At 43.2% G+C, this 20,983-nt stretch overlaps 3 protein-coding genes across 3 annotated transcripts; 1 reads left to right on the top strand and 2 right to left on the bottom strand.

Annotated features, from left to right (window-relative positions):
• Positions 1-6,327: 6,327 nt before the first annotated feature.
• BCR41DRAFT_390501 (hypothetical protein) lies at positions 6,328-7,135 on the bottom strand (the record flags this gene model as incomplete). Its single annotated transcript, XM_022028230.1, has 4 exons — positions 6,328-6,529; positions 6,635-6,709; positions 6,827-6,937; positions 7,010-7,135. The coding sequence occupies 4 exons, from the start codon at positions 7,133-7,135 to the stop codon at positions 6,467-6,469; spliced, it is 375 nt and encodes a 124-aa protein (XP_021875793.1). The 3' UTR covers positions 6,328-6,466.
• A 2,131-nt stretch (positions 7,136-9,266) lies between these two features.
• BCR41DRAFT_375504 (hypothetical protein) lies at positions 9,267-9,929 on the bottom strand (the record flags this gene model as incomplete). Its single annotated transcript, XM_022026957.1, has 2 exons — positions 9,267-9,342; positions 9,472-9,929. The coding sequence occupies 2 exons, from the start codon at positions 9,927-9,929 to the stop codon at positions 9,267-9,269; spliced, it is 534 nt and encodes a 177-aa protein (XP_021875792.1).
• A 1,792-nt stretch (positions 9,930-11,721) lies between these two features.
• Positions 11,722-12,600, top strand: BCR41DRAFT_364080 (hypothetical protein). Its single transcript, XM_022025997.1, has 3 exons — positions 11,722-11,935; positions 12,091-12,279; positions 12,411-12,600. Exons 1-3 carry the CDS (start codon positions 11,900-11,902, stop codon positions 12,552-12,554), a joined length of 369 nt encoding a protein of 122 aa, XP_021875791.1. The 5' UTR covers positions 11,722-11,899; the 3' UTR covers positions 12,555-12,600.
• Positions 12,601-20,983: the final 8,383 nt, after the last annotated feature.

Below are 20,983 nucleotides of genomic sequence, written 5' to 3'. Positions count from 1 at the left end.
AAGGCTCGCATGAAATGACATGTGCAATGCTACATTCATTGCAAGCTCTGCATTTGAGCCGGTAGCCTCCGATCGATTGGCTCATTTCTGTCAGCCTTGTCAATCGTGCTTCTTCCCTCAGATCTTCTACCTCTAAATCTGCCTCTAAACCTGCATTTAAATATGCTATTGGTGATGGTTCTTGATAATGACCCACTTGACTGGACCCACTCTTTGCCTTGGATGCTATTGGTGGCGTTCCTACACTCTTGATCGCCTCTTGTACAGCTAAAGAGGAGGGTTGCTCGTCTATAGCTCCACGTTGCATTAGGAGCTTCCTGTTGACTTCACTCAACCCACCTACAGAGTGAATACGAGCATTGTTTGCATTAAGGGTCGTTTGTCTGGTGCTCCACTTTAGACGGTATTGGTATTCCTCATCCTCCTTCACAATCTGCCACTTCCGAATAGAACCACCCATACAGCCTGTAACCAGATAGTGGCCCTCTTCAGAGGCATTCCATACAAGCGTCCAAACTTCCCCAACGTCAAATGGGATTACGATCAAACACTGACCTGATTTTGGATCCCACACTCGCACTGTCATGTCAGCACTGCTTGAAGCAATGTATCTTCCATCAGGCGAATAGGCTATAGCTTTGATCCAATTGGTGTGTCCTTTAAATACACGTAATATTGACCCTGCCTCAATATCCGCTACACTAATCAACCCTTCCCTATCTCCAACAGCCATCTGTTGACTACATGGAGAAAATGCTATTCGTCCTGGATTACTTTCAACCTGTATTTTACAACATAGCTCACCCGTTTCTGCACTCCATACTGACAAGCTCTTGTGCTCATAGCCGCAATACAACACTATCTTTTGACTGTCAGGCGTATAAAGGTCATGGCTTGTTGTACTCCACGCTTCATCACTCACTTCGTGCTGGAGATCCCCTGATTGAGCTCTCCAGACTTTGATATTGCCGTCTTCATCATACGAAGCAACCTGGTCGCCATTAGGTGAGAATGTCACACACTTTATCCCTTTGTGGCCATGTAGTGTGCGGATGAGCTCTCCTGTTTGTGTATTCCATATAGTCACATTTCCAGAGTGATGACCACAGACAATTTGATGGCCAATAGGTGAAAAATCAATGTCGTAAATTACATCGTCATAATAACCTTGTAGCTCCAAAGCGTGAACGGCCAGTCCTGTACGAGGATCCCATAGATAGACGCGGGAAGATAAATGGCAAGAGGCAAGCAACTGGCCATCATGTGAGTACTTGATATCATTTACGCTTTGCTCGAAATATTGTAAAACGTGGATGGACTGTCCCGTCCTTGCATCCCATATACGCACTGCTCCATCACAGTTCCGTGAAGCTATTTGCTGCCCATCTGGCGAGCTTCTAACGTCACTGATAGCTGCTGAATGGTTATCTAAGTCATGACTAGATTGTTGTGACCGAGTATCCCAAAGGCGTATCGTTTTGTCTTTACTGAAGGACGCAATTTGGTGGCCGTTTGGTGAATATGCCAAGCAAGTTATTGTACCAGAGTGACCGTAAAAGATATTCATGGGTTGCCCTGTTCTCGCATCCCAAAGCCATATTAGGTTATTGCCATCACAAACGGCTATCGATTCTCCGTTTGGTGAATACTTTAGCTCCTGGATATGAAACCACTTTCTTGTAAAAGTATGAATGACTTTTCCTGTTTGCATATCCCACTGATATGTTTGATAGCTGGTGAACGAAGCAGCGAACTTCCCATTAGGTGAATACTGTATCCCTTGGACATAATCGCCATGATCCAAACTAAACTTCTTTTGACCAGATTCAACATCCCACACATGCAGAGAGGTATCATAAGAATGAGTTATGATTTCCTGCCCATTAGGTGAATATTCAATTTGCACAATCCCAGATTCATGGCCCATCAGCAACATCGACTGTTGCCCTGATGTCGCATCCCACAGCCGTAATGTCATGTCTTTACCGCCAGTTGCAATCTGCTTTCCATCAGGTGAATATGCCATACTCCTCACAGCATCAGTATGACCCTCTAACATAAATTTGAGAATGCCTGTTTGGGTGTCCCACACTCGTACTGAGCCATCCCTGCAAGCTGAGGCAAGATCGTTCCCGCTTGGCGAGTACGCTACACGGCTGACAGAGCTTGTATGACTCATCAATCTGTGAACCACTGACCCTGATGTTGCATCCCATATTAAAACTGCCGCTTGACCATTGCCCCAAGAGGCGATATGCCTGCTGTCTGGTGGGTATAAAAGACTGCTGCCAGTTGCGTCGTCTTCTAAAGCCAAGAGTTCCTCCCATGTTGATGTGTCATACACGATAATTGAGCACTTTGTTGATTCAGTGATTACTGCAGCGAGTGTCTTGCCATCAGGTGAATATAACCCATCCAATACCTGACCATTGGCTCCGAGGAATGGCCACTCTCCAAACTGTACTCCTGTCATCTTTGCTCCACTCAGGTTTGCTGAACGAAGCCAGCATTTCCGTAAGTTCACCTTCCTCAGATCTGCTCCTTGCAGCTGAGCATATTCAAAAATACCATGACTGACATCGGCTCCTGGAATCTGGATGCCTCGCAAGTCTGCTCCGATGAATGACTCGCCTGCTCGAACCAATATTGTTATCGCATTCGCTGCTGCTATTCGCCACTTGCTATCACTCTTCGAGAGCTCTACATATCCATACAACTGCTGTCTGAACACCGGCTCAAGACGGGCACGATCCTCCAGGAACTGAAGAATAGATGGCTCATCTACAAAGCTCCTCCATACTAAAGGTGATGTCTCATCTGCTTTGGCCACATCCACTTCCTGCTCGCTTCCCTTGATATCCATGCCTTCGAAGCTGAACATTGAACTAATACTCTGTCGACGGGAGTGTGATGTGGTCGTCTGTACTTCTCCATCGCTTGTGGAAACGCTCGTTGCTGGCTGCGGCTCAAATATCGCTCGTACTAGGCTGTACTCAAGAATAGACCGGTGCATAAACCGATGCTGATTGCCTGTACGTGTGAGTGGTGATGCCTCACGCAATAGGTTCCTTCTACTCTCTTTGCTGAAGTACTCTTCTTTCCATGTGTCCTTGTCCTTGGATGGTGAGTACTCCACCACTGGATTGCCATCTTGATGCTTATAGATTGCTGTAGCCAGCTCTGTCAGGTACTTGATCCCATTCTGTGCAAACCCTTCATCTGTCAATATTCTGAACATCCTTCTATCTTCTGGTCTTAATGTCTCGCTAAGTCGCTTCTTGCCTCGTTCGAGCCATTGCTCAACAAACTGGTCATACAATATGACCCGCTTGATCCCGCCGTTGGTGATCTCTTGTCCTGGATCCACCATCCGCGGGAGTACTTCAAGTGACATCGATAGTATGAATGGGTTTCTCACAAGCTCTTGTAAGCTAGGGACCATCTTGAGTGCACCCTTATAGTCCTCCACACTCCACAGTAGATCCATAGAATTGACATATTGTTCGATATAGTTTTCAATCTGTGCCTCAGAGAATGGTACAATCACTGCCTCTTGGAACAATCCACTATCTGCTTGATGATTGCGGTCCATAGGTTGGAATCGATCTCGATAGTCCGATCCAAGATACTCACTGCGACAGCTGATCACCATCTGACACTTCCGCTCTCCAGCCTTATTCAGTTGGTTGGATGCATACAGGTTGTTGGTCTGCATGCTCTCATCATATCCATCGCAGATTAAAACAAATGATCGATTCATCTTCAACTCCTTAATCTCCGAGTCTGCGAAGCCGTAGTCTCGCAGTTGCTTTGCAACCAGATCCTTCTCTGGCTTGTCAATGGCTGGAAGATTGATAAATAGTGGGATCCGACCATGTCTCTTTTGGTATGTCTCCCAGAGTGTGCGCTCTAGAGTGCGGTTAAATGTGGATTTGCCTGCTCCTGAATCTCCTTTGACAAGCAACACTTTCTGGTCACTATCTAGGAACTCTTTCACTTTGTTCATCAACAAGACCCGCTCGTTATCGCTTGCTTGAGGACTTGCTTTGGCATACTGTTGAACATAGAAGCTTTGATTATTCCCATCTATCCGTCGTATCTTTAGTTGCCGTAGACTATCCTCAACACCAGACTTCTTCTGTGCACGATCAAGCAAATGTGAAGATCCGGGACGAGAGAGGATAGCAACAGAGGAGAACTGTATCAATGGCCCTTGAAGACAATTGGTGTATAGCTCTTGTTTTTTGTCATTTCCTATCTTGAGATCATTCAAAAGAGTGTTTGCAGCTAGAATAAACAAGAGCAGAAAGAGGGAGCAAAATCATGTATATAGTATGTGGGTTAGTATATAATGATTATCATCATCACCACCAAACATATCCATACAAGAATCAAATACTTACCTTGGAAACCATCTGGTGGTAGCGAGGATAGTTGCCTAAGTATATTTACGATCCACTGCTTAATGTGTGTATGGTTTCCCCATTCCTGGTCATTACTGTATATCTCTCCTAGGAATGTGGTGGCATCTTGCCGAATATCCATGCTCCACTTTGTATCTGCTGCAACCTGTCCCAACATCTGACAGAGTCCCCATTGGAATGCTACTTCATTTCGACAGGACACTTCACACACAAGAGTCTTGAACTTGGTCAGCTCGCCTCTCTGCAGTAGTCCATCAGCTACTCGAAGTGCTGGATACCATCCTGACTTGCGACTGAAGCTGAGTCCTTCTTCCATACACTCTCTGAATGCCACTCCACTCTCATAGCGTGATGTTGTTCCTTTGTACACCTCTAGACTCCTGTCCATGATATCTGTCACTGATGGAAGTCCTTTCTGAATATTGCTTATCTCGTCCATGAAGACATTCATCTTCATGTCCTTGAGTGCACTCACTCCTCCAAACACTCCTCGAAGTACTGCTGATGTCCGTCGGAGCATGGCTTGTATTGTCGTTTCGTCGTCTGGAATGTACAATAGTGCTTGGAAAGCATAAGCTGCTTGATAGATTAGATGAGGGTCTGTACTCTCTTTTAGTCCTTTGAGGTATGCAGCAAGTGGCTCATGCAGTTGTTCTCGCTGCAGACCCTTGACCTGGTTGTTGACCATGGCATCGAGGACATGTGAGACTGTAGCTGAAAGGTGATAGAGATGGTCTGTAGATTGAGTATGTGTGTTTTGCAACCGAGAATTGAAAGTGGTGAGGATCTTGACAAGATCATCCGAGTCGAGATATCCAAGAGGAGCATGATGCATCAACTGAGCCAATCCTTCCAGCAAATGAGTCTCCAGTATGATGTTCTGGCTGATTCCATTGATCAAAGCCGCAAGTAGTGCTCTGAACTGTGTTTGGTCAAGAATTGGAGCCAGAGTTACAACCTCAGCCACAGTAGTTTCTGCCCTAATCCCATCGCTGATGAACAGCTCAATCACATCCGATGCCAATTTACGCAATCGATCATGCTCATCTTGATTGGTTGATATGGCCTGCTGCCACTCTTTCTCTTGGTTATTAAGGTCATTTGTTTGGATAGGAACAGTAGGAAACAGACTGAGACAATATGTAAGCTGGCAGATATCATCCAGACTTGCACCGACATCTGGTAAGGTGTACCTGCTGACTGTTAGAGGTTCATTGTGGTTGAATATGTCCTTTGATATAGTTGCAATGGCCTGTACTGGTGCGAATTGCACTGTTTCCATCACCTTGCTCAATTTGCTACTGCTGGACCCAATGACTCGTTGGTTAGTGGTGGTATCGCTATTATTGCTGTCGTTGTTATTGCTCCCTTGGATGTATCCCCATTTCTCTGCTTTCTTGTATCGCTTCTGTGCATCAGTTGAGTGACCCAATTGCTCAAATAAGCGAGCAAGTTCATAGTAGGCTGAGCCAATACCTTGGTGCAATGCCATGTCTTCATTGGGACCTGAAGAGGTCGAAGAGGTTGAAGTCATTGAGGCGAAGGACATCTTCCAAGACTTCTGAATACGAGACAGTACAGAGTCAGCATCGAGGCATAGCTCCGTCACTAGGATGCTATCGTCTTCTATAGAGCGAGTGCCCTGCATGTACAAGTCAAAGAGTCTCAGAGCCTGTGCTGGCGAGAGTGTGTTTCGTGAAGGGAAATTGATGCTGCCAAACATGGTCTATTGCTTGTCTTTTTACTCGTAGATTGTATCCTATCCACGCGTCCGAGATAAGAATAGTTTTCAATGACTGTTTGTTAGTGGCGAGCGTGAAAAAATGTTTTTTGTGTGCTCCAGTCATGTTTGCCTGCCTCTTACATGCATGTATGCTTCAAAAGATTCGAAATGCAATTGGGATCATTTAAATTACTGAAGGCAAAGGACGAAAAGATGATGAAAGATTAGAAGCATGTGTCTCCCTGCCATTGTGGGACTGTTGCTTTGGTAATTCATTCAATGCACATTTGCTACATTTATTACTTTTTTTCTTTCTTTTTCACAATGAGCGTCGACTAAGAGCCAATTGAGTTTTGTCATTTCTGCTTGTGATCATTTTCATCTGTGTTAAAATTGTTTTTTTTTGACATAAGAATGAAAAGAATAGAGCGAAGAATTGGATCCGTGAGATGATGCTTGTGTGTTTGGGCTGTGCAGCAATGTTTACATGCATGGACACATCCTCGCCTTGCACAGAGTGATGGTTGACACCATCACCAACCTGAACATGTTCGAGCTTTTGCTTTTGCAAGACAACAAAAAGAAAATAAAGAAGCAAGCTTGACTAACAATGCTTGATTGAGCTTAGAGTTGGTAAAAATCCCAGGTGTATGTGATGGCTATAACATTGTGTTTGTACCCGCGCTATGGTTCTCATCCATTTGTCTCCGTCCCTGTCGTAGCACTTTGCTACGCCGACGCAGTGCTCTCGCTCCTTGATTTGTGATAATGATTCCAACCCACTATTCCACTATTGCCCAGCATTTGGAAGGAGGAGTTTTCTTTTTCTTGTTTTTTTTGTGACATGAAAGTATTGGCTGACATTAGGGATGGAAGAACCATTCTGCATGTGCACGTTGAGTGGTGCTGTCGCCATTTTTTGGCACCAAATGAATTTGTAGAGGCCAACAGGCGTGTACAGCGCAAAGAGCAAAGCATATGATGGCATATGATGACACTCGATACTCCATCACTCCTCAGTCTTAGAAAAGAGACTCGAAAATTGGTACAAAGACTTGGCCACAAACTTAGCAGCAAGAATGAATCATCTTTTTTATAATTTTTTTCATAAGGATAGTAATAGTGTTAAGGTATGCGAAACATTTCTAGTCAAGAGTATGCTATGCTATGCTATGCTATGCTATGCTATGCTATGCTATTCACTTGACCACCAGGATATCAGAGAAGCCAGTGTTTACCATCATCACTTGTCATCAGCGAGTATAGCAGCAACAGCACCGGAATAAAGGAATGGCCTGTGGTACAGTTTCTTCGCAACACATGGGCATTTTATTTGGTCTTCTTCTCCTTTGGCCATTCCGAGTTGATCTCTGCAAACTTATGCTTTGAGTAAGCGGTGTAACTATGGATAACATCTTAAAACAGGCTATATTCGGTTGAACGATATAGACCTGATACAAGTCTGATGTTTTAGCATCAGGACCCTAACCACCCATTCAAAAAGCAACGAGACTCAATAAACAATCAACAGCTACGAGATAAATTATGTACTTGTTTTGATATGTACAGCTTATTGAAGAAAGATTTAGAAAACCGTTGTCTGGATCACCATTTGAAGATATCTTCTTTGACTGGAGATGTTGAGGTGGACATGGTTTATAGTCCAGTTTGCAAAGTGGTAAAAAAAAAATTATTACACCAGGAGCTGACCTATAATGTGTCACTTCCTTTCCCGAAAACCAAAGTCACTAAATAAAAATAAACAATTTTTTTTTTTTTTTCGCGACAAAACTGTGCCACAAAGCTTGATCAGCATCTTCGACTTCAGTTCCAGACCAAACTAGCTAAGGGAGAGGAGGGTGGGACATTATAGGTCGGCTCCCCCGAATAATATGCTTTTCTTTTCATATTATTTGAGAACGCTGTGTAATAAACAGGCAATTTTATTTAAGCACGAGCCACACTTGGCCATGCTAATCAAAGCGTACTATGCAGCTATGCAGCAGCATAGCATGGCTGTAGTATGAAGAATGATAAGTGTCGAATCGAATAGCAATTGTGTCATTAAATACCATTGGCCCATTTATCTTATGGATTCTTCTTTTTTCTTCTTTTCTCTGTCCCATACAGCTTTGGCTCTTCACCTCCTTATCCACCTGTTGCATGCTCAGTCACCTGAAAAACTATTGAGTAACCTGCGCAACAGCCCATATGCAACACACATAAAGACCTTAACAATTAACAAGAAAGCTTATACTTCTTGTTAAGGAGGTTGCTGTAGTTATATATTAGGGCTATCGGAGTGTATTATTCGAGGGGATATGGAAATGAAAGAGATGAATGATAATTGCTTATTTGCACAATCCTAATACCTTTTTTAAACTGAATGCATAAGCCAGCCTTCGTGAATGGCTTCCCACATAAATTACTTAAAGCCTTGTAGTCAGTCATGCTCCGTCACTTCTTGATCTTCCTTGGACTCATTTACCTCGCGGTTGTTTGATTAGTTGAGAGTGTCAATGCTTGGAGGATGCACTTTGTTTTTTTTTTTTTTTTTTTTTTTTGCAATAAAATAAAATAAAAAAAGTGGAGACAAATGTCATAATAGATGAGACTCTAATAAAAACTACGCTCACTTAGGCCTTTCTGCCACTGGCACTTGTACCAGCTCTTTTTTTCTTTTTAATTTTTTTACTCATTCCCAATATATTCAAACAATTCACATAGACCAAGTATCTGGGAAGCTAAGTGAAGTCCACGTCGCCTGCCTTTTCTTCTTGCTCACAGCTGAGCGAGGAGTCTGGTGCATGAGCAGTATTCAGAACATTTGAAGCGCTCTTCAAACTACAGAAATGCATTATAATAGCTGGCACGATCCAGCTCATATATATATATATATATATAAGCTCATGAGATATAGAATCAGTGCTATTACCAGCTATCACTCCTTCACATAGGCCTTCCATGTTGATATAGGCAATATTCTTTCAACTGACTCTGTCTCTGCACAGTATGGGAGAGCTTTTAAACATGTATCTTTGGAAAATTGTAGAATGGTTGATGAACTGATCTTTTAGTAGTTCTTGTTTAGGTATTTTATTCTATTTTATAGTAGAGAATTATGTGTTTGCACGACTTCCCATCGAGCATCCTAGAGCCTTGAGGGCCTTCTGCGTCCTTGCAAAGTCAATTGACCTTTATTTGTTTGTGTAGTGGGTGATAGGCTATGACTATAATGAACCGATACTACGGATGTGGACTGGTGAGAATGGTTTTTTTTTTTTGCTCTAGATATTCAACTTCCCGTCCTTGACCTGCTCTAACCAAGTATAATAACACAATTCCTTGATGGAGGCATATTGGGTGCAGTAATCTGTTCCACTGGTGTCATAACATCCAAAAGCAATCTTGTCAACGCCGTTATGAAGGTTGCTCACTTCATTAGCATAGAAGGTCCCATAATCATTACCATCCATAGCAAAAGACCAACTTCTAAAGTCTTTTCTAATGTCCATTCTCCCTCTGTGATTCGTTTTTGTGTAAACGTCGGCAAAGTCATTGTGCCAGCTGGTTTTTGCAATAAGAATGCCATTTGGGTCTGCAATAACAGCATCAACATTCCAACCAAGACCTGACATCCTTTTTTTGTAACAAGCCCAATGGCTAGCAGAGGCTGAACTCAGAAGCAACAAGGGAGCCAAAGGAGCATAAGGGATGATCATTGTCAGGAATGAGTACTTGAACAGAGTTGGAAATAGGATTTCAAACGCTTCAAGCGTCATTGCTCACAGTTGCACAAACCCTACAAGCATTTTTTCCTTCTCATAAACCAAGGATTGATGGCCAAGACCCAGCTTTGATGGAATGGCCTTAAAATCATACATTTTATTCTGCTTTGGGAGCACTTGGTATCAAGTTAATATTGGATAAGGCAAATAGGATGCAAACCATTTCAGGCGATGAAGCTGGACTGTACAAATCCTATGGTTTTTAAAGTGTCTCTCGCTAAAGAAATAATGTAATAGATATACCGGATAAAGCAAAAGAATAACCACTTATTCATCCCTCTCTCTACTCGACTTTTGCATTCATTCTTCTCTTGTCACCCTTATATTCATCCGGATCACCTTTATGCGCCTCAGCTGTTGCATCTCTAGCCAATAGTGAGGTAATAAGAGTTGATGTTCCCGTTCTCCCACTCATTTAAGCCTCTTCCGCCACCCCAAGCCATTCCTAACCACAAGGCAAGAGGAAATGATTGCGACTGTTAAGAACTAAAGTATAGCGTCCTCTTATGGGCTTCGAGGGGGAAAGGATGCGAAGAGGGGCCCTTCCCATGATCTATGATTTTCACTTCTCGTTTGAATAATAGCCGGGGCCCATATGCTTCAGTTGGTTAGATTTGGACTGCTGCACTTGGTTGCTCCTTGGGTAGGTAAGGGCAAGACTGCTACTCCTTTACCCTTATAGGAGCAGGAACAGGAGCAAGCTCATTGATACTCACTACCTTCACAACTAGTCAAAGCATCCACTCTTAAAGAGAAAAAAAAAATGAAAAATAGAAAAGTAACAATAAAAAAAAAAATAGCATTGTTGAATAGTATTCTTTACTGCATTCAAATACAAGATTTCAATCTGATGCGATGCTTATGCGAGTTGGAGATATTTTTCAATTAGACATTCGCAGTCACATTTGATCACCTTTCAGTTGCCTTGGTTACAAAGAAGAAAGCCATTGTTAATAAGCAGGACAAACATACATGGAGCTTCCAGAGCCTTGTTTTCCACCGTACGAATGTGTATTCTGCCATAGTACTTTTTGCTCTGCCACCGCTACAGAGAGTCATGCCTGTGAAGGATGGTTAAAGGAGTCCCAGGCTAATCAGTCCAACAGTGTCCACAATGTGAAAAGATGGTTCTGACAGCCAAGCAACAGGATCCTGCGACCATTGTAAAAAAAAAAAAAAAAAAAAACCAGCGTTAAAAGCAATATTCATTCCTCCTTTTTCTTCTACAGCCCTTTATTTCCATTTCTTTACAATTAGTAGAGTGCTAAAGGTTTAATAGCTGCTTTTGTTTTTTTTTTGTTTTTGCTTCCTCTTCTTCTTTTTATAATAGCTCAAAGAACACCAGGAAAGCGGCTGTCGCATTCATCTCCTTCCACCTGTTCAATCTATAGCTGTCCTCTGTGCTCAACCTGGTTGTCGTGTAAAAAGTCGAGTGGTCCATACATGTACATGTACACCAAGGAGGAGAAGTAGGAGGAGGAGGATGTGGACAAACATTTTGTTTAGCACATCGACACCCTCATGAACACGACTGTCCAAAACTGAAGGAACTTGAACAAGAAGCCATTGCAAAACAACAAAGGAAACAGGAACTCAAAGCGAGTATCCAAGAGACATTTGAGAACAAGGTGTCCTCCACCTCCTCCTCCTCATCATCATCATCATCATCATCATCATTATCATCAGGAGCAACATCGGCATCAGCACCAGCGCCAGCACTATTAGTGAACGAGGAGAGTAGGAATGAGAGAGCGGAAGCGACTAAAAAGACAATTGCAGAGGCTAAAGCAAAACTTGCAGCAAGAAAAGCGGCTGCTGCCTCTACTACAACTACCACTACTTCTTCCACTACTGCTACTGCCGCTGCTGCTGCTGCTGCTTCGAGATCGGCAGATGAGAACAAAATCCTACCATCAGCAGGATCATCCACAGCAACTAAACCAAAGGCTAAAAAAGCCCCACGGATGGTATCAGTTTTAAAATTGATAAAATCGGCACAGGTAATGAATGTACTGTTCGGATTGTCTAAACGAGTATTTATGTGTATGGCAACATCGTACAGCAAAGAGCAATGGCTAATCAAATGTACTCTGCCTTGAAAAAAAAAAAAAAAAAAAAAAAAAAAAAAAACATCTGCTGTTGTGGTGAATGACAGGGTGAAGACAAGATCCCACTTAACTCGAGACTATACCTCCATATTCGATCGCCTCTATATCCACAGCTGAATGACAAGGCAGTGTTTGTGGACAAAACATGGACAGTAGGCAGATCGCTTGATAAAATCACAGAGTGGTTCAAGATTACACCACCTATGAATATGCATCAGTCCTTTGATGCCAACAAGGTTTGTATTCTTTACTTTTATGCGTATCATTTCCTATATTTGAGCATGAACAGAAAGCATATACAAGAATCTAACGCATATGTACTTTTTTCTCTTTTTATAAAAAATAAAAAATAAAAATACATTGATAGAGATTAAGCATATTTCATGCCAAAGAGCCAGAAGATGTACCCAAACTACTTGCCATGCAGGATCGCCTACAGCAGCTACCGAGCGTTGAAAGTGCTGATACAGTCTACTTGGCTCCTGCAGACTGGGACTATTCAGACCTCTAGTATATAGATGTAGCCACTAAATATTTCTCTATAAACACACCAGTCTTTCTCAAGCTATCCTCTCTTATTCAACAAGCACTTTCTTTTTTATGCTGTGATTGTAAAGAGGCAATGCCTGCACTTTATTCTATATCCTGAACCACTTCCTGCCTATCCACACACTTTACTCTTGACTCACAAGGCTCGCATGAAATGATATGTGCAATACTACATTCCTTGCATACTCTGCATTTGAGCCGGTATCCTCCGATCAACTGGCTTGTTTCTGTCAACCTGTAAATCGTGTTCGTTCGTTCAGCCCTTCTGTCTTTGGATCTGCTTCTAAATCTACCTTTGTTGGTGGTTTGATAATGGCTCACTTGACTGAGCCCATTCTTGGTCTTGGATGCTATAGGTGGCGTCCCTACACTCTTGATCGCCTCATGCACAGCCAAAGAGGAGGATTGCTCGTCTATAGCTCCATATTGCACCAGAAGCTTCCTGTTGACTTCACTCAACCCATCTACAGAGTGAATACGAGTGTTGTTTGCATTAAGGGCTGTTTGCTTGGTGCTCCACTTTAGACGGTATTGGTATTCCTCATTCTCCTTCACAATCTGCCACATCCGAATAGAACCATCCTCACAGCCTGTAACCAGATAGTGGTCCTCTTTAGAGGCATTCCATACAAGCGTATCAGCTTCACCACCTTCACATGGGATTACAATCAAACACTGGCCTGATTTTGGGTCCCACACTCGCACTGTCTTGTCCCAACTACTTGAGGCAATGTACCTTCCATCAGGCGAATAAGCAATATCAGTAATCCTGTAAATATGTCCTTCAAGCACCCATAGTATTGACCCTGTTTCAATATCCGCCACACTAACCAGCCCTCTCCCATGTCCAACAGCCATCTGTTGACTGCATGGTGAAAATGCTATACAATTTAGCTCATCGTCAAACTGTATTTCGTAACATATCCCACCTGTTCCTGCACTCCATACTTGGCAGTTGTCGCGAATATAGTCGTTCCACAACACTATCTTCCGGCTGTCAGGCGTGTATACGATATAAGAGTACCTGTTTGCTCTATCACTCACTTCACTCGCTTCATGCTGGAGTTCCCCTGATTGAGCTTTCCAGACTATGATGTTTCCACCGCCATCGTACGAAGCAATCTGGTCGCCATTAGGTGAGAATACCACAATCCTTAAATATGTTTTGTGGCCATGTAGTGTGCGGATGAGCTCTCCTGTTTGTGTGTTCCATATAGTCACTCTTCCAGACATATGACCACAGGCAATTTGGTGGCCAATAGGTGAGAAATCAAAGGCCTTTATATCATCAGCACCTTCGCCTTGTAGCTCCAAAGTGTGAACGGGTACGCCTGTTCGGACATCCCAAAGATAGACGCGTGGAGAATAATGGCGAGAGGCAAGCAACCGGCCATCAGGTAAATACTTGATATCTTGTATATCTTTATCGGGGCATTGCAAAGTGTGGATGGACTGTCCTGTCCTTGCATCCCACATACGCGCTGTTCCGTCCTGACTGCGTGAAGCTATTTGCTGCCCATCCGGCGAGCTCGTTATGCCACGGATTCTTGCTGAATAGCTATGTAAGTCGTGACTGGATTGTTGTGGCCGAGTATCCCATAGACGTATCGTTTTGTCACTACTGAAGGACGCAATCTGGTGGTTGTTTGGTGAATATGCCAAGCATTTTATCCAATCAGAGTGACCGTAGAAGGTATTCATGAGTTGCCTTGATCTCGCATCCCAAAGCCATATTGTGTTGCTCTGATCGCAGGCAGCTATCGCTTCTCCGTTTGGTGAATACTTTAGATCACTGATACCTAAAAATTCCTTACCAAAAGTATGAATGACTTGCCCTGTTTGCATATCCCACTGATGTATCTCCGTCACGGTGAACGAGGCAGCAAACTTCCCATTAGGTGAATACTGTATCCCATCGACCCAATCACCATGCTCCAAACCAAACTTCTTTTGACCTGATCTAACATCCCACACATGCAGCCAGTAATCTTCCAAACAACGAGTTATGATTTCCTGACCATTAGGTGGATACAAAATTTGCTCAATCTCAGAGGCATGGTCCATCAGCAACATCGACTGTTGCCCTGATGTCGCATCCCATAGCCGTAATGTCATGTCTTTACCGCCAGTTGCAATCTGCTTTCCATCAGGTGAATATGCCATACTCCTCACAGCATCAGTATGACCCTCTAACATAAATTTGAGAACGCCTGATTGGGTATCCCACATTCGCACTGAGCCATCATCGCTAGCTGAAGCAAGATCGTTCCCGCTTGGCGAGTACGCTTCACAGTAGACACGCCCTGTATGGCCCACCAATCTGTGAACCAATGCTCCCGATCCTGCATCCCAAATTAGAACTACGCTTTCGTTATAGTGCCAGGAGGCAATATATCTGCTGTCTGGTGAGTATAAAAGGCTGTCGTCAGTTACATCGTCCTTCAAAGCAAAAAGCTTCTCCCATGTTGATGTGTCATACACGATGATTGGATTGCTATCTGATCTGTTTCTGATAACTGCAGCGAGTGTCTTGCCATCAGGTGAATATGCTCCATCCCATACATAGCCACTGGCTTCAAGAAGTGGCCATTCGCCAAACTGTACTCCTGCCATCTTTGCTCCACTCAGGTTTGCTGAACGAAGCCAACATTTCCGTAAGTTCACCTTCCTCAGATCTGCTCCTTGTAGCTGAGCATACTCAAAAATACCATGGCTGAGGTTGGCTCCTGGAATCTGGATGCCTCGCAGGTCTGCTCCGATAAATGACTCGCCTGATCGGATCAAGATTGTCATCGCATTCGCTGCTGCTATCCGCCACTTGCTATCACTCTTTGAGAGCTCTACATATCCATACAACTGCTGTCTAAACACCGCCTCAAGACGGACACGATCCTCCAGGAACTGAAGAATAGATGGCTCATCTACAAAACTCCTCCATACTAAAGGTGATGTCTCATCAGGTGTGGCCACTTCCACTTCCTGCTCGCTCTCTTTGATATCCATGCCTTCGAAACTGAACATCGAACTAATACTCTGTCGACGAGACGGTGGTATAGTCGCCTTTGCTTCTCCATCATTTGCAGACGTACTCATCATCGGTTGCGGCTCAAATATCGATCGTACTAGACAGTACTCTAGAATAGATCGATGGAGAAACCGATATTGATTGCCTGTTCGAGTGAGTGGCGAAGCCTCACGTAATAGGTTCCTTCTATTCTCTTTGCTGAGGTACTCTTCTTTCCATGTGCCTTTATCCTTGGATGGCGAATATTCCATCACTGGATTGCCATTTTGATGCTTGTAGATCGCTACAGCTAGTCCCTTCAGGTACTTGATCCCATTTTCTGCAAACCCTTCATCTGTCAACACTCTGAAAGTCCCTCTATCTTCTGGCCTAAGTGTCTCGCCTAGTCGCTTCTTGCCTCGTTCAAGTCACTGCTCAACAAACTGGTCATACAATGTGACCCGCTTGATCTTGCTCTTGGTGAGCTCTCGACTTGGATCCACCATCCGTGGGAGTACTTCTAGTGACATCGATAGTATGAATGGGTTCTTCACAAGCTCTTGTAGGCTAGGGACCATCTTGAGTGCATCCTTATAGTCCTCCACACCCCACAGCAGATCCATAGATTCTACATATTGTTCGATATAGTCTTCAATCTGTGCCTCTGAGAATGGCACAATCACTGCCTCTTGGAACAATCCACTATCTGCTTGGTGATTACGGTCCATAGGTTGAAATCGATCTCGATAGTCCGATCCAAGGTACTCACTGCGACAGCTGATCACCATCTGACATTCCCACTCTCCAGCCTTATTCAGTTGGTTGGATGCATACAGGTTGTTGGTCTGCATGCTCTCATCATATCCATCACAGATCAACACAAATGACCGATTATTCTTCAGCTCCTTGATCTCCGAGTCTGTGAAACCGTAGTCTTGCAGTTGCTTTGCAACCATACCCTTCTCTGGCTTGTCGATGGCTGGAAGGTTGATGAACAGTGGAATCCGACCATGTCTCTCTTGATATGTCTCCCAAAGCATACGCTCTAGAGTGCTGTTGAATGTGGATTTGCCTGCTCCTGAATCTCCTTGCACAAGCATCACTTTCTGCTTGCTGTCTAGGAACTCTTTCACTTTGTCCATCAACAAGAACCGCTCGTCATCGCTCGCTTGAGGACTTGCTTTGGCATACTGCCGGACATAGAACCCTTGACTATTTCCAATATCTATCCGTTGCCTCTTTAGTTTCCGTAGACTATCCTCAACACCTGTCTTCTTCTGTACACGATCAAGTAAGTGTGAGGATTTAGGTCGAGAGAGTGCAGCAACAGAGGCAGAGGAGAACTGGATCAATGGCTCTTGAAGAGAGGTCCTGTATAGCTCCTGTTTTTGGTCACCTCCATCCGCCTTGAGATCATTCAAAAGAGTGTTTGCAGCTAAAATAAATGTGAACAGAAAGAAGGAGCGAAAACATGTATAGAGTACGTGGGTTAGTATATAGTCTTTAGCCTCATTGTCACCAAACATTATCCATACAAGAATGGAACACATGCCTTGGAAACCATCTGGTGGTAACGAGGATAGTTGTCTAAGGATATTTATGATCCATTGCTTAATGCGTATATGCTGTCCCCACTCCTTGTCATTCCTGTATATCTCTCCTAGGAATGTGACGGCATCTTGCCGAATATCCATGCTCCACTTTGTATCTGCTGCAACCTGTCCCAACATCTGACAGAGTCCCCATTGGAATGCTACTTCATTTCGACAGGAGACTTCACACACAAGAGTCTTGAACTTGGTCAGCTCGCCTCTCTGCAGTAGTCCATCAGCTACTCGAAGTGCTGGATACCATCCTGACTTGCGACTGAAGCTGAGTCCTTCTTCCATACACTCTCTGAATGCCACTCCACTCTCATAGAGTGATGTTGTTCCCTTGTACACCTCTAGACTCTTGTCCATGATATCTGTCACTGATGGAAGTCCTTTCTGAATATTGCTTATCTCGTCCCTGAAGACATTCACATTCATGTCCTTGACTGCACTCACTACTCCAAACACTCCTCGAAGTACTGCTGATGTCCGTCGGAGCATGGCTTGTATTGTCGTTTCGTCGTCTGGAATGTACAATAGTGCTTGGAAAGCATAAGCTGCTTGATAGATTAGATGAGGGTCTGTACTCTCTTTTAGTCCTTTGAGGTATGCAGCAAGTGGCTCATGCAGCTGTTCCCGCTTCAGACCCTTGACTTGGTTGTTGACCATCGCATCGAGAACATGTGAGACTGTAGCTGAAAGGTGATAGAGATGGTCTCCAGATTGAACATGTGCGCTTTGCAGCCGAGAATTGAGAATATTGAGGATCTTGACAAGATCATCCGAGTCGAGGTATCCAAGAGGAGCATGATGCATCAACTGAGCCAATCCTTCCAGCATATGAGTCTCCAGTATGATGTTATGGCTGATGTCATTGATCAAAGCCGCAAGTAGTACTCTGAACTGTGTTTGGTCAAGAACTGGAGCCAGGGTTACAACCTCAGCGATGGTAGTTTCTGCCTTAATCCCATCGCTGATGAACAATTCAATCACATCCGATGCCAATTTACGCAATCGATCATGCTCATCTTGGTTGTTTGATATGGTCTGCCGCCACTCTTTCTCGTGGTCATCAAGATCATTTGTTTGGATAGGAGCAGTAGGAAACAGACTGAGACAATATGTAAGCTGGCAGATATCATCCAGACTTGCATCGACATCTGGTAAGGTGTACCTGATGACTGTTAGAGGTTCATTGTGGTTGAATATGTCCTTTGAGATAGTTGCAATGGTCTGTACTGGTGTGAATTGCCCTGTTTCCATCATATTGCTCAATTTGCTACTACTGCATCCGTTGACTTGTTGGTTAGCAGTGACATTGCTGTTATTGCTGCTGTTGTTGTTGTTGTTGTTGCTTCCTTGGATATATCCCCATTTCTCTGCTTTCTTGTCTCGTCTTTGTGCATCAGCTAAGTGACCCAATTGCTCGAATAAGCGAGCAAGTTCATGGTAGGCTGAGCCAATACTTTGGTGCAATCCCTTGTCTTCATTGTGACCTGAAGAGATCGAAGAGGCTGCAGTCATTGAAGCGAAGGACCTCTTCCAAGGCTTCTGAATACGAGACAGTACAGAGTCAGCATCGAGGCATAGCTCTGTCACTAGGATGCTATCGTCTTCTATAGTGCGAGTGCCCTGCATGTACAAGTCAAAGAGTCTCAGAGCCTGTGCTGGCGAGAGTGTGCTTCGTGATGGAGAATTGATGCTGCGAAACATGATTTATAGCTCTCCTTTACGTTCGTAGACTGTATCCCTATCCACACCACTGAGAGAAGAATGGTTGTCAAAAGACTGTTTGTTAATGGTGAGTGAAAGAATGTTTTCTTGCTCTAGTCATGTTTGCCTGATTCTTACATGCACGTATGTTGCAAAAGATTCGAGATTTGAACTATTAAAAAAGAAATGCAAGGGAGATTTTCTTATGTGCTGAAAGATGAAAGATGAATGATGAAAGATGAAGGGATGATGAAATATTAGAAGCATGCGTCTCCCTGTCCTTGTGAAGCTAAAATTATCGCATTTTTCTCTTTTTTACGATGCGCGTCAACTAAAGATCAATTAGTTTTGTCATTTCTGCTCGAGTGGTCATTTTTTTCAGATGTGTTTAGAATTGTCTTTTTGGCACTAGAATGAAAGATGGATGAAAGATGGAAGTGAATGATGGATCCGCGAGATGATGCTTGTATGTCTTGCCTGTGTAGGAATGTTTTCATGTAATGGAAGCTGAATAGTTTTCATCTGTGACAAGTAGAGAAGAGCACATCATCTCTTTACATGAAGCAATAGATGGTTGGTTCGCGTCACCAACCTGAACATGTTTTAGCTTTTGCAAGACAGCCAAAAGAAAAAAAAATAAGAAAAGCAAGTTTGATCAACGACGCTTGCTTGTGCCATGGCTCTGCAATAAACAAACAACAATTACACAATTACAAGAAAGAATATGTATTTGTATTGAGATGTGCAGCTTATTGAATAAAGGTATAGCAAACCGATGTCGGATCATCATTTCAAGGTGACATGGTTTATAGCTTAAATAAATAAGGTATTTCAGTTTGCTAAGAGGTAGAGAAGTAAGATGTAAGCACGAGCCACAGTTGGTAATGTTAGTCAAAACGTGCCATGTTGGTCGTGCAGTAGCATAGCATGGCTGTGGTATGAAGAATGAGGTGTAACAGACAGGTCGACAAACTGAATGCGAATGAACGCGTAAAAATATAATAAGAGGAAGAGTCGATCTTTTTCCTCATATCGATTTATCAGCCGATCATCTCCAATGTCAAACAGATACTCTACACTGCTTCGCTGTTGTTTGTTACTTGTCATTTGTGTTTGCTGCTTTGCAACTGTTGCTACTTCTGCTACTTTGCTGAAAAGCGTGTCTAATCGAATAGCAATTTTTATTAAATATCCTTGCTCCATCTATTTTATAGGCTCTTCTCTTCCCTCTTTCCTTCCTTCCCACCCCACATCCTCCATCTTTTTTTTTTTTTTTCCTTCGCTATCTTGCGCATGTACCGATGATGGTACATGGGATAGGTTCAGACAAAATCCTTTTTTCAGCAATTGATGGCATAGTTGGCGTTGATTTCTGAACTGGTTGCGTCTATTATTTATTCCCAAACTATCAGTGTTGTTTATTGGCGTACTCTCCCAATCTCTATTTTGCTTTGATACGCGTGCAATAAAAGGGGAGCTTGGGAAATAGAATGAAAAGCATTACAGGGTTGAGATATTAGATAAAGGTTTTCTTTTTTCCTTGTCATGCAATCTTTATATATATATATATATTTCCTATTGTGTGTACAATGAATGCTCTTTGTAGATTGGTTGAGAAGGACAAAGGGCGGGAAGTCAAAGAGGCTGACTCTCTTTCTTTTCTCCTTTTCTCCTTTTGAACTGCCTCCATTTTGTAGATGATGATGGCAGTGTGCTTCACATTTACTCAAACCAAAAAAAAATGTTGGTTACTCTTTAGCCGACCACACACATGCAGATATACACATACACTCCAAATATCTAAACACTCGCACGCTTCCTCTCCTTCAATCGCACGCAACGGTAATAAGACATTGATTACTTCAATTTCTTTTTTCACGACTGAGCTTGGCAAAGCTGTTCATGTGCATTGGTCTCTCTTCTAACTAAACATCAACCAACATTGCGCCTTTTCTTTCCTGAAATAGCTCGTTATTTCCTTCATAATTCTGACTTTCAATTGATGGTCCAGTTTAGATATGATTTTGATAGGGAGAAAGAGAGAGAGAAGTGTGTATGCAATAGAGGATAGTGTTGGTGATG

Source organism: Lobosporangium transversale (assembly GCF_002105155.1).
Source record: "Lobosporangium transversale strain NRRL 3116 chromosome Unknown BCR41scaffold_69, whole genome shotgun sequence".
Lineage (NCBI taxonomy): Eukaryota > Fungi > Mortierellomycota > Mortierellomycetes > Mortierellales > Mortierellaceae > Lobosporangium > Lobosporangium transversale.
The sequence above is the reverse complement of the archived record's forward strand: the minus strand, read 5'-3'. Positions and strand labels throughout refer to the sequence as shown.

Coding starts and splice junctions, on each gene's coding strand:
- BCR41DRAFT_364080 (XM_022025997.1), top strand. CDS start 11,900: ATGGTATCAGTTTTAAAATTGATAAAATCGGCACAG. Junction 11,936..12,090: donor AATTGATAAAATCGGCACAG/GTAATGAATGTA, acceptor GGTGAATGACAG/GGTGAAGACAAGATCCCACT. Junction 12,280..12,410: donor AGTCCTTTGATGCCAACAAG/GTTTGTATTCTT, acceptor ATACATTGATAG/AGATTAAGCATATTTCATGC.